A 13,686-nucleotide genomic window follows, 5' to 3' on the forward strand; every position below is an offset into this window, starting at 1 on the left:
TCTTTCCTTCCAAGGTCACATTCAGGTGGCTGGGAGCTGAGGAAGCCTGCTTGCACCTGAGGTGAGGACCTGCATGCATCGCCAACAGCAGCAGCTTGCCAGCCTCCCCCTGGACCTTGAAAAATGCTTCAAGCAACCAGAGCAAAAATTATGCCACTTTCAGCTAGTCAGACTTAATTTACTTCATTATGCCATAAACTCTCTGATTTTTTTTCCATTACCCACAGAGACTTCCAGGATGAGCTAAGACTCACATGTGCAATGCGAATGAGACAAGCAGTAGAAATGAAAGATAAACAACCAAAAAAAAAAATCCCTTTAAAGTTATTCAGGGGCTCCAGGGAGAAAGAGAAAAAGGAAAAAGCCCACAAGCCTATTTCCCATCCTTTCTTTAAATCACCTTTATATAGCATCTGACCGCAATAACACGGCTAGCAATGGCCCCTTCTTTTGTTTGATGGCTTTTGTAAATATGAGGTTCAAACAGTGGCTCTAAAAAGTCTTGGCTGCTGAGTTATTGTGAAAAATACTCAGATGTTGTGCTCTCCTACTGTTTGTCCTTAAGTAAAGCTCCAGCTGATCTCAAAGATAATATTCTTTTATGCTATTTAAATATGAATATAAACCTTTGTCAGCGGCACAGTGCCCCAAAACACCATGCACACTCCACAAGCATCCCAAGGCAGCTGCGAGGAAAGAGCTCAGCTCTGCTGAGGACCATGATGAGCAAGTCAGGGCCTCTCCTCACAATATGCAAGGAGCAATGCTCCCAAACAGCTACAGAACAAAATATCCTGAAAATACCCTCATATCAGCAGACCACTGGGGAAATGTGAAAAAGTACTTCCTCTGTAGTAAGAACTAGGTCAACGCATCTTATGAAGGAGGAAGTGGCTCTGTGCTGGTGGCAACGGCATAATTTTTAGGCTGGTGATCAGCACAAATAGCTGATTGCAGGTGGAAGACTTCTCTAATTCAGATGCACATAGTGGTCTGAAAGCTTTTGGGGGAGGAGAGAGTGTTTGCTACAAAGACCGAGAGAGTTTGCTACAAAGACTTACCTGGACACTGCTCAGACTGGCTTATGATCGCTGGAAGTGAGGTGAGGAAAAAATGACCAACACTTCATCTATTTAAAACAAGAATATGATACAGGTGTCAGCTACACAAAGTGAAGCTTGGGTCAAATTCTCACTTAAGGACACCATGAACTGGAGGTTGCACAGCATCCAAGAATGAAGCCTTTTACGAGTTCCAGGAAAAAGAGAGGGTGTGGGTACATCACCAGTACCCACAGCGCCACTGTCTGTGTCAAGGCAGGGACAAGGACTGCAGTACTCCAGCACAGCTAGGGATGCAGAGTTAAACAGGTAAAAGCAGATCTTTCTGCTTCAGGGAAGGAAATCCCAGTATAAACTCAAAAGTACCTGAGTGCGACAATAGTATATGCAGCTTCAAGCTCCAAACAACATTAAAAACTATTTCCAAATTAAAAACAAAACGAAACCCAACAGAAATTATACAAAGGAAGAACCAAAAACTGGAAACCTGAAACGAAGTAGAGCCCAAACCATACAGCCATCCCCATAATTTGCTCCACTTACCAATTCTTGCTTGTAAACTGTACTTACTCTACACCAATAACACTGTGAAAAGAAATTAGCACCTTTTCATTTCGGTGAAAGGCAGGCAGGAGGAGTGGGCAGGGGGAAAGGAGAGAAACATACAGGGGCACTACAAGTGAAGACAAAATAGAGGGAATCCAGCTGTAAATCAGATGACATTTGCCACAAGTCCATGCTCAGCATCAATGGTGCAGAAGTAGTTCAGAACAGACAATATTATCTACTATTAACATATAGGTAACTACAAAACCAAATGATTTGAAAATGTCATGGTCACCAAACAAATCTTGACCGAAGGACAGTCTGAATACTAGTATTTGAAAACCAGAAAGATCAGTAAAGCCAGAGATTCTACTTTCAGGTCTATTGCATTCCAAAAAAAAAAAATTGAAACACATTCAGATGCCAAACACAGAAACAGACATGTTTAGACAAGAGCCAAGAACTTAAATACAGCCTTTTTTGAAGAACAAATATGCATCACCAGCAAACCACTCGGCCCAGAACTGCAGCTGGTTCAACAGTAACAGCAGATTTTACACCTTTTAACTACATGTTACGCTAAGGGGTCCAATTCTACTCCTGAAATTGCTCATGTCTCCCAGACTTTGCAGCACAGAGATGAGGACAGGGTTTGCCAACTATCAGTATCGGTGTAGGAAGTACGGCAATTATCTGCTGGTGTCAGGAGTTAACTGGGATAGGGTACATTCCCCCCTCTGTCCCCTGCAAGGTCCCTACATGTTCTGCGTGAAATAAGCTGAGAAAATAAATGTTGGGACTTCCTTTAAGCTTTTTCTAAACAGCAGATCCTATTTCTTTACACTCAGCTCCACAAAGTAAATTAAAGAAGTATATCCTGAGTGCGGCAACGTCCATCTTAGTCAACTATAAAGGCAAAATAAAGAATTGGATAAGCATGTCCCTTGCTCTCAGATGTTTGTGCCACCCCCTTTCTTGGGCACCGCTCCTTGCAGGGAAAGGCAGCACACTTGCCTGGTTTGGGTATGGGTAAGCCTTAGGAGCAACCTTGTAAAGAGCCAACGTTGCCATCGTGTGGTAACCTTCCAAAACAAAACTGTGCTTCTGTAGTTTTCTGTCTCCCCGTAGCTTTTAAGAAAAGGACAACCCAGCACAGATGGCACACTCGTGGATCGGCAGGAAGGTAGACTACCAATGATAGAGAGCTGCAGAAGGTTTCAGAGAGGTTTCATGCGTTGCTAAAAGGAGCACCAGATGCTGCTCACACAGAACATGCTGTCAGAAACACACAGCGCAGGTACCGGAGACTGGTATATTCTATTATTTTTCTTCTCCCCTTTCCTCCAAACTGTAAAAAACCTGTACTTTCACAGCAGCACTCGATGGCAGACATGGTATTACAGAACCAAGTTTTCTTCTAAGGCACGTAACAAAGCCTCCATCTTTTAACGCCCCTCTCCCCCAGCACATCTGTCCCTTCGCCTGGCGCAGTGCTGGGGCCAACACAGCCGGCCGCAGGCAGGCAGCCCGCCCTCACTCTAGGCATATTTGGTACCCTCACGAGGTTCCTGCTCAGGAAAACGAGAGCTGCTAGGCAGTCTGGCAGGTTACAGCATACTTCCTATCATGGAAATGTTTCCGAGTTGTACTGGTGGGAATGAAAACACCGGATAAACTGCTGCAGTCACAGCCAAAGTTATTCTTTGGAAGCAAGCACCTTTAAGAATGAGCAAATAACACAGAATAAGCATTTGTGAGCTCGTTAGGATTGAAGGCATATCTATTTTCTCTACAGGCACTTTTACGAATTTTTCCCCAGTCTTATATAACTGAGCCTAACAGTAGTACATATTAAAAAAACCCCAACACCTAAACCCTAAGGAACAACTCTCACCTGAAAGGACCTCCAGGTTGATACATCTTTCAAGTTCAGTTTCAGAGTAGGTGGATTTAATCACTTTAAAATCCAGTTTAAAATCAGTATCTCCAGATGTCTGAACACGGGTTTTAATCCCAATTTGCATCATTTCTTTTTCCTTAGTTGTTATATCCATTTGCATCAACCATGTGCTTGAACCCAATTTCCAAAGGCACACAAACAGCTCAAGACCACACTGCATCGTTTTAAGTGTTTGAGCGTGCAGATGCCCAGTTCTGGCTGATACAAGCAACACTACCCATCCAACTACTTAAAAGCACACATTTGTAAAAGCACATGCTTATGGGTGTATTTGAAAATATACATTTGATCATATATTCGACAATATATTTAAAGATCTTACAACCTCCATTTTATATTTGACTGTAAAAATAATTTGCTTTTCAATTACCAGAGCTCTTCATTCAATATGAAGAAAACATATCCCCTGCCAACAAACTAACAAACTACACAGGAGAAAACACAGAAAAAGATGGATGCTGACACTGAAATGAGTAAACATTATAGTCCAAAGCCTAAATCTAGCACTTCAGTGTTTCAGGTAGATTCAGAAGCTTTTAGGACATGTCCCCTTTTACTTAATAGTTTTGATTAAAAAGCAGGAATTATAAGCTGCATAGTTTAAGGGACTAATCAGGCTCATAACTCATGACATAAACTCTTAACTTTGAACATTCCAAAAAACAAGCATGCTTAAACACAAGTCACCAATTTCCATCTTATTAATATGTCACTAATTATTGTAACTGTGCTTGCAGGACAACTGTGGTGTTAGACATCTGAAGTATTCCAGATCACTTCTTAAAGTTGAACAGGGGAAATTTTTTAGAAAATATGAAGTAATTTAAAGCATTTGAACATCAATTTGTCAGTCTTTCAAACACTGACATAACTTCTATTCTATCCAGAACACGTATTTTCAGGTTATGCCCCAATTTATACAGGGTAAGTAGCACAATTGATTATTTCTCATCTTTCATGCTCAAGACTGTGCAAGTAATTTTGTTCATTCCCAACCATTTAAGTAGCAGACTGCTTTAAAATATCAGGACCTGACCTACTTCAAATAACTGAGTATGCAACTATTCCAACTGGCATTAGGTATGGAGTACTGAGCATAGTCTGTATGGTCAACTTCACAGAACGTGACGAAAAACATTTCTGCGTGTTCCTGGAAAACACTAGAACCCAACACTTGGACATTAATAAATGAGACAGACAACAACTCTTGGTCAGAAGCAAAAGTGAACTTATGATTACAATTTAAATCAGATGTTTAACCATTTGTTAGTTTTAAAGAATCAGAACAAGGACACAGTCATACATAACGAGAAGTTCATTTATTTCTGCGCCTTCTGTGCCTTCTGCACCTTCTCTGACTTGGGCGCCTTCTCCGACTTCTCTGACTTTTCTGGCTTCTTGCCTTTTTTAGAAGACATCTTCTGGAGCTTCTTCATTTCATGCTTGATGATCCTGTTTCTCTGTAAAAACCAAAAGTGTTTACTATTCATCAGAATGAAAACAGCAACAGCTCAAATATTATGCCTTGAATTCTAAGCTTTCAGATTCTGGATTTTTTGATAATTGCTAACCAATTATATAGTCAAAAGACTTACCACGTGTTACATTTAAAATGTCAAATTCCACCTAAAACTTCTGATCAACTAAGGGGACAACATCATTCTTGCTGATAACTTGAGCACCCCAATATTTCATGTGCAAAAGACCTTCATTATAGAATGAAATACTAACAGCAACCCATCAAGAATATCTGATTTCATCAGCTGGTAGTTCCTTCCTCAGCTATGACTTGGAAGACTGACAAACAGATCACATTGATTCAAGTTTGAGCAACTACTGAGGAGAAAGTGATGACCAAAGAAGCATGGAAAATTCAAGGCAGTCACATACTTTGTGCCAGTCCATAACCCAAGTCAGCTATAAAAGTAAGGCTGCTAACGTCTGTATGTGACTCTAAAGTGAAAGCTACAAGCATTAACCCCACAAAGAGTAACACTCAAACACTTACCATTTTCTTTGCTTTCATAACCTTGTAGCGATCAAAATCGGTCATTTTGGCTTTCTGTTTGAAAAGAATCAGACATGAAGCTCTGATACATACATACACACACAAGTAGTAAAACTCAGTGTTTCAAAGCATTCCACAAGTAATTGATCATCTATAAATTAGGCTTAGCTGCACATCTGGAACTAGCTCACTATTTAAGGCCTTCGCTGGGTACGAAGGAATGATGGTGCAGGAAAAAAGGTGGGTACAGAAATGACTGAACAAAACCACATTTACTGTTAAAACACAAGAAGTTGAAGCTGATTGGTAGCAACTTTTAAAAATCTATGCCTTGTCTATCTTTAATCTTCGCCTGCAGTTGAAAACACAGTTTATTAGAATCCACCTGATTTTATAAGCAGAAGCAGTACAAAGTGAAAAACTGTACCTTTTCTCGGGCTTCAATCTTCTTTGCCCATCTTGTCGCTGCCCATTTTTCATTTATATTTTCCTTCTCCCAGGCAAGTCGCACACACTTCTGACGAGCACTGCATTAGAACAGTCACAAAATTATATTCAGAGTCTTTATAAAAATAAAGGTTCTCTCTAATGCTGGCCCACCAAATTTCCTACAAGGGACGATCACCCTTCTACATTACTTCAGACACTTAAAGTCAACGCCAGACACATCTATGTGGCCTAATTAACATTTTGTTGTGTAAATGCTTTGCTAGGACAGATGGATGAGCAACTCCAAGAGGCATACTCATGCACTATTCCTAACACTGCTTCAGAATCAAAAAGGCGGCAATTTTTGTTTCTAAATTGCAGAAACTCATATAGTAACTAAGCTAAGGAGAACAGAATGCGTTCAGCCTCCTGCAATTCCAGTGTAGTTCTACAGGCAGGGAACGTATTTCATGTCTGAAGATGATCTAAGCAGTAGCAGAATCGAAGCTGCACAGTATTTATTGTAACTGCTTCCCCCTCCACCATCCACCCCGCAAGTATCTGCAAGTTGCCCAGCCCAGTGTGCTATTTCCTTTGCTCCCTAACAGCGGTCATCAGCCAATATTGGCCATGAAAACTTTAACGTGTTCAACTATGATAACATGGTCTGCTGAATTTTCACTGTGCACACATATTAACCCATTGACTTAAATGTCTTATGAACTTTCTAGATTTAGCAAGCATCAGATCACATAGTTCAGTCATCAAGTGACAGCATGGGTTTTTTACACAGGTCAAAAAAACGCCAACAACTCACCTGTGTGGGAACTTGAGAACAAAGTCAGTCAGCTGCATGCACTTGAAGGGCATAGCCTGCCTTCTGACACCACTGCAGGGGCCATCAACTAGTGCCTGAAAAAGAAAAACAAATGGGGGCGGGGGGGGTGGTGTAGCAGTTTTCCCATCATACTTGATTTAGACAGCAGCTTCCTAATAACATATGAACAATATCTTGACCACAATGGTTCAAAATTGAAATAAACATTATGCCAACAAAACCCAAGACTGCCAAGTCTTGCATATACAATCTAAGCTTTACCGAAAGAATTTTAAAGGTCCATCTTTGTCTTTGGAAAAAAACAAACCTCACTTTAAAAAAAGCACACAGAACTAAGATGACATACTAGTTCATCTTTTTTTCCCCAGCTTTTTCAGGAACATTAAGTAAAAAGAGTTCCCCAGCCCAAACATTTCCTTTAAACATACATTAATTCCATTCCACTCCAACTGACATCACTTATCCACTTCTATTGCTAGGAAACATAGCAGAGAGGGGAATATATCACTTACCAGTGAAAAAAGCTTGCTACTAAAAATTTCAAATACAACTGCTGTTAAATTCCATCTTTTTGTCAATTGCTTATTTCTTTGAAAAATCTATTCACAGAAAATTTCCTTTAAAATCAATACATTCCGTCTTAGTGTACAAGCTTCTATTAAGGCAGAAAGGAGAAAATAAAGCTACAGCACTCATAGCTTACCCTATTTTGGTCAATGACATCCACAATGGCCACCAGCTTGCCAGCGTGTGGCCCGAAGGAAATGAAAGCAACTCTGCCAATCTCGACGAAGCGTTTGAACACCTGGGAGCAGCAAAAATTGACAGGAGTTAGGCGCGAATATACCTAAGGCCATTGCTAGATTCAAGGCTCTCTCAGCCTTCGAAGCAGCTCCCCAAGCTTTCGAACTGCACAAACTCCCTTCGCGTGAGCAAAGGGCCCACGGTAACGCCCTGAACTACTTTGTGCCGGCCCAGCCCCGCGTGGAGGCTGCGGCAGGCGGAGAAAGAGGCGCCGGGGAGCAGCAGGGAGCCCCGCGGGCCGCCAAGCGCCAGGGCCGGACGCGCCGGCTCCGGCCACAGCAGGCGCTGCCTCCGAACACGGCCCTGCCCGCCCGCCAGCCGCGCCCGCCCAAGGGCCGCACGCGGGGCCCGGTCCCAGCCCAGCACAGGCGAGGCGCCGCGGTCCTCTCCCCCTCCCCAGACACAGGCAGGAGGGCACGGGCAGACCGTCGGGTCGCCAGGCCGCGGAGGCTCCGGCCGCTCGCACCTACCATGATGGCGGCCCGCGAGCAGAAAGGGAGGGAGGGCCCCGGCGGCGGCCGGAAACCGCCTCCGAGCCGCGGCTGCGCATGCGCGGAGGCGGGGCCGCGTGCCGCCTGGCGGAGTGTGCGCGCGCGGGGCGCCTTCCCCGGCGGCGTGCCGGTACGCATGCGCCCGGCGGGGCGGGGGCTCGCTGCTGCGCGCGCGGGCGTCTTGCGGATAGGGCGCGCGGCCCGGGGGGGGGAAGTGTGGTGGCCGCGTGGTGGCCGTCGGCGCCGCCGCCGCGCGCATGTGCTGTGGGTGCGGGGTGTCTGGTGGGAGCGGACGAGCGGGCGGTCCCCGGAGCTCGTCCCGCTCTCTTCGGCAGCCCGCTGCCGCTCCTCCCGAGCTCGGGGAGCGGGTGAGGACAGCTTCGGTGCTGCGGGGCGCGGGCAAGAGAGCGGCCTTGGCTGCAGCCCCCGGGCGGAAGAACGGCGGAGGGGACAGCACATGCGGAGGCCGGGCCGTGCTGTGGCAAAGCTGGCGAGCTGCTTCTGTTTGAGCTCAGGGGAGGGATGGCAGAGCACAACCAACACGCTCTGAGACAACTATTAAAAGTTATCCCTCTCTTGGAAAGGCAGAACATTTTAATGGGGGTATGAGTGAAAAATACACCAGGATGGTGCGTGGGTTTTCCTGTCAGTGCAGAACCGGCCCCAAATTTGAAAGCCTCTTGGCAATACGCGAGGTGGTATTCGGGATACAGCGGAACAAATGCAGAATGGGCTTGGGAAGGAGACGGGAGTGGTATGTGTAGAACAAACGTTTCAAGAGGGTAAACCAGCATTATAATTAAGCTTAGTAGGTGATGCCACCTGATGGTGAAAAGTTGGTTTAAAAACAACCAAAAAGAGCATTTAATTGCGTTACACGCACCGCAGTACAGGGGGACAGCCAGCACTCTTTGCGCAGAAGTCAAGCGTTGGACCTGCGCTGTTAATGGCTAGTTGCTCCCTCCTGCGTGTGGTAGAAGGCACCGTGCCAGGACCAGTGTCACAGAAGCATGTGTGCGCTGCCAGAAGAACCTGCCCGCTCTGTTCTTGGGCCGTGTTTTCGCCGAGCTCCAGGGGCAAGCGCAGGACAGCGCTGATTTTATTACTCGGTACCTATCGCCACATGAATGGCGTTTCCTAGAGAGCAAAGACGCAGCACGAGCTCTGCAGTGCGTACAGAACGTTCCAGCCCCAAGCTGAGCTGCAGAGATGGTGTGCCAGGTGGAGAGACGTTCCACTGGACAACGGGCCCAAGAGCAGCCTCGCAGCACTGCCAGAGCTCCCCACAGCCCTCGCTGCCAAGCAGCGCTGCTGCTGATGGAAGGTAGGCAGTTAGGGGCCCTGTGGACCATTGGGGCATGGCAGAAAAGCTCCGTGGGTGGCTTTGATGGACACGTGTCAAGATACTGACATGCGTGCAGATCATGTTTTTCACTCATAAACATCAGCCAAAACATCTGCTACGAGGAGAAGAGCTTTGAGGGTAGCAAAGCATAGGCACGGCCTGCTGCCGAGCTCTGCTGGAACAGAGGTCTGACCCTCATTTGTCTGGCTCGTCTGTCAACAGTAGAATGAAACATCCCAACTTAGCTGCCTAAAGCATAGTGTTTGTTGTTTGGAGTTTTGCTTTTATAATATAAGAGAGCAAGTAAAGAATGCACTTAAGAAATTTTAAATGGTGCAGATATTTTATGCAAAGTGCCTAGGGAATGGATCAGTAAAATGTTAATGAGCACTTGACTCCCTCGGGTATTTTGGAAAGTCCCATCCAGAATACCATTATAGCAATATTGTTTAACTGTTCTTTACAACAGTAATATATTAATACATGTATTAAACAAGTTATTTTTAAACATGTTCTAGGAAGTCAGTAGAAGATGAAGACTTTCTGATTCTTCCATTTTGCAGTGATTTGGAAAAATAGTATTTTTCATTTTCTTCATTTGATCTAACATTACTCTCCAGTATTACTTAAGAGGAAGGAAGTTACCTAAAATCTTGCCTTTGCATGTTTCATGGCAGAGATACTCAAATGTCACTTGTGACTACATTGATGACTGAGTTCTATGTAACTATAACTTGCACACATGCATTTCTGCATCTGTCAATATCATAAATGACTGGAAGAGGCATCATAAAAAACACCAAGCTTGGGCTGTGCCTTAACATCACACACTGAAAACAGTTCAGGACCTCAAGCTTAAAAGCATTTTCTCCCATGACTACACGTTTAAAAACATACACTAGGCCTGCACAAATGTTGAGCAAGTAATTAGATACTGCCTTCCCCTTCCTACACAGAAGAGCACTCATAAATTAAGTGTAGGTGAGCACTTCTTATGATACAGTCTCCATTGCCATCCAAGTGAACATACATTGTTCCAGAAATAATAATTGAATTTAAAAAATTAATAAAACCACCCCAAATTGGAGAATGTTTGACTATCATACTCACAGTTTACTTTTCTGCCCCCTTAGCTGATCTTACCCATGCTGAATCGTGCCATGCAGTACAAGTTACTGCTTTCTTCTGCCGAGTTTGTGTATTGCTGTATGAGAAAATTTATCACCTTTTCCCTGTTCAGAAACATCCATATGCATTTCATGTCTCATCTCATCTCTTTCTTCTGGTGGATTAATTTCTTGCTGCTTCTCCATAGATGAGGTTTTTCACATTGCATAATCCTGTCCCCGTTGCCAGTGCCCAACAGTTTTTTCTAACCACTCTTGATCAACTGAGTTTAATAACTGGGAATTGCTGCTTTCAGATCAGCATTATGGTGGTGAATGTGAAAGAAGCCCTACAAAGTGTCATGTCCCTGAGTGAAATGTTAACAGTGTTTAAAAAAAAATAAAAATCCAGAAGAGGGCCTTGGTTTTAACCACCAGGGTTTCCTTGCTGAAAATACAGATTCTGGAGATAACGGGCACTGATCTCACAGGATCAGTTTCGCAGCGTGCAAATTTCCATCCCTCAGAAAAGCATCTCAGGGATTTCCTATCCCTCTAATAAGAATAACTTGTCTACCAGTATGAATACTGGTATTGGGCAAATAAAAAATAAAAAGTACACTTGGCTTTGCTTTCCACAACTTAATTTTATTATTCTTCATAAGGAGAGAGTAAAGAGTATAAAAAGATAAATAACCTATAGTTTGTACACACTCCCAAGTGCTGTTCACTACACTGCCTCTCCCCGAGGTCTGTTCAGTTCTAGCTGGCAGGACCTTACACCCTTGGTCTAGTTCCACTCTTCCTTGGGGGAGGATCTAGCTATGGTTATGGACACCATTATCATCCCCATTGCCTCCCCTCCCCTCCTGGAGCAACCACTACAGCCCAGGGCAGCCAAGCTGGCTGCCAGTCCCAGACAGCTGTTTTTCTACTGTACCGCTGAACTGCAGCCATGGTGCTGGCTTGGAAGCAGCTGTAAGCTGTGGCGGTGCAGCTGCCTGGCTGGGAGTGCAATACTTCCAGCTTGCCCAGCTGGAACTGGTGGGAGAGGTAAGACTGAGCAGGTGGGTAACCTGGTGATATGGGATGGAGGTTATAGACATAGGGAGGAGAGGGAAATACTGAAGAAGGGAAACAGAAGGTGATTAATGGAGGAAGGGCATTTTTTGAACAGATACTGGCTCTATCCAAGTACATCTAGAAGTCCAAACAATTCTTGAACAAATTTACTTGTTCTTTAGCTGCCAACTGTAAGGAGAATAACTTCCACGCATGTTCCATTTGTGCAAAACTACACGCAAGTGGCCCTGCCTTTCACAAGCAAAGTAAAGGTTTTGTATGTCAAGTAAGTATCCCAGAATATAATTTTCAGCAGAAATTTAGCCGCTGAAGAAAACGTTTTAATGGTGTCTTTTTTACTCTTTACTGCATTTCCAGATCAACCACACAAAATAAGGTAAGGCTTTTCTCTCATGCTATCCTCTGTGATGTCCATGCATTGTGAAATAAATCTTACATTTTATCAGACATAACTTGGGAGCCACAGAACACTCCATCATCTTGTAATACCTTCTGCCTTATTTTAAGTACTGCTACTCCAGTAAGACTGACGGGACACAGCAGTATACCAACAGAGAAGGGACAAAGCCCTCACTGCTGCCCCTCTTGAAAAATCACTAACTTTTTAAATGGAAAAAAGAAAAAAAAAAAAAAACCAAAATCCATGTTTAGTTTCTTTCAAATCATCTATCAGCCTGTGAAAAACAAAAGAAAACAAAACCCCAACCCCATAACCAAACCTGAAAGTGCAAAGGTGATATAGAAACAAAAGACAGAAACTGAAAATATTCATGGGTAAAAACACTGGCCACTGTTCTCCTGTCTCACAACCTAATCAGTCCAGGGATAGAAAACACGTTATGTGCCACTGGAATTCATAATCCAACGTTGACTTTTGGGCATATGCATCAACAAGTAGATCTCTTACATGCAACACACCCGTGTGAAAACCACTACTCAGGCAGTCTCACAGGCTTTAGCTTCTTAGCAATAGATGCTGGATATGGTAATCTCCTAGTTTTTACTTTCTCACACTGGAAAACTCCATGCATGAAATGAGTAACCATCCCTTCAGAGAGGAAAGATGCAAGGGAAACTACACACTGAGGGAAGCAATCCTGAGAAGATGGAGAGGGAGGAATGTATTAAAGTGATTGGCAGCAGCTATTTGTAGGACATCTGGAGAAATACAGAGCTCCATGTAGGTACTGAATCTGGGCAAAAGGAGATGGTAGAAGGGGAGGAGGGAAGTGAAGCTGAGATGCTCTTTTCTCCTCTTGCAGGTCCTGAAGAGTACAACAATCCCTTCTTTCTGCTAACTGCAAGGCCCTTCAAGATGTATTCCCCTTGCAGCTTCACAGATCACGTTACAGCAATATTAAGAGGAATTAACAGAAAGGGTGAACAAAGGGAAGAGATGGCAGATGATGTGGCAGGGTTATTTCAAGGCTTATTTTAGAAGTCAGCTGAAGACCAAAGCTATACAAAAGACAGGCAGGTAAAAGGGACACTCCTTGAGCAGTGGGTAAAATTGTAGTCTTACAATTTAAGGGAATGAGAGGTTTGGTGAAGAATGCCTGGGCTTTCAAGGAAGTCAGCTCTTTGGAGCATGAAGGCAGCAGCACTTCCAGGAAAGCTCTGGAGTTAATGCATTTGACAGAAGCATCTGCTAGGTAGATCCCAGTGCTGCTGAAGGAACACTGAGGCCAGGACAGCGGAAAGGCATTACAGCCATGGCTGCAGCTCCAGCAATGTGTTCCCGAACCCACTACAGAAAGGGTGTTCTGCTGGCCTGCAGACTGGCTCCTGTTCTTCCTGGCCTTGAATGAAGGGCTTAACATGTTAATGCTTCAGAAGGTCCCAGGTCTGAGACTCTATCCAGACAGTTGAAATAATATGTACATGAGAGGTCAGTACTGACTGCCACTGTCCGAGAGCGACAATACGTGGGGAATACAAGTCAGTGTTTCAGTATGAGAACCTACAGGAAGTGTTTCTGTGAAAGTTAGAGAAAAGGACACTGAAAACTCTAGTGG

General features: G+C 44.1%; 1 protein-coding gene across 1 annotated transcript; it reads right to left on the reverse strand.

Annotated features, from left to right (window-relative positions):
• Positions 1–4,867: 4,867 nt before the first annotated feature.
• Positions 4,868–8,197, reverse strand: RPL14 (ribosomal protein L14). Its single transcript, XM_074839651.1, has 6 exons — positions 8,117–8,197; positions 7,546–7,647; positions 6,822–6,916; positions 6,003–6,102; positions 5,576–5,629; positions 4,868–5,027 (listed from the first exon to the last, which is right to left on the reverse strand). Exons 1-6 carry the CDS (start codon positions 8,117–8,119, stop codon positions 4,887–4,889), a joined length of 495 nt encoding a protein of 164 aa, XP_074695752.1. The 5' UTR covers positions 8,120–8,197; the 3' UTR covers positions 4,868–4,886.
• Positions 8,198–13,686: the final 5,489 nt, after the last annotated feature.

Source organism: Strix aluco, chromosome 1, assembly GCF_031877795.1.
Source record: "Strix aluco isolate bStrAlu1 chromosome 1, bStrAlu1.hap1, whole genome shotgun sequence".
NCBI lineage: Eukaryota > Metazoa > Chordata > Aves > Strigiformes > Strigidae > Strix > Strix aluco.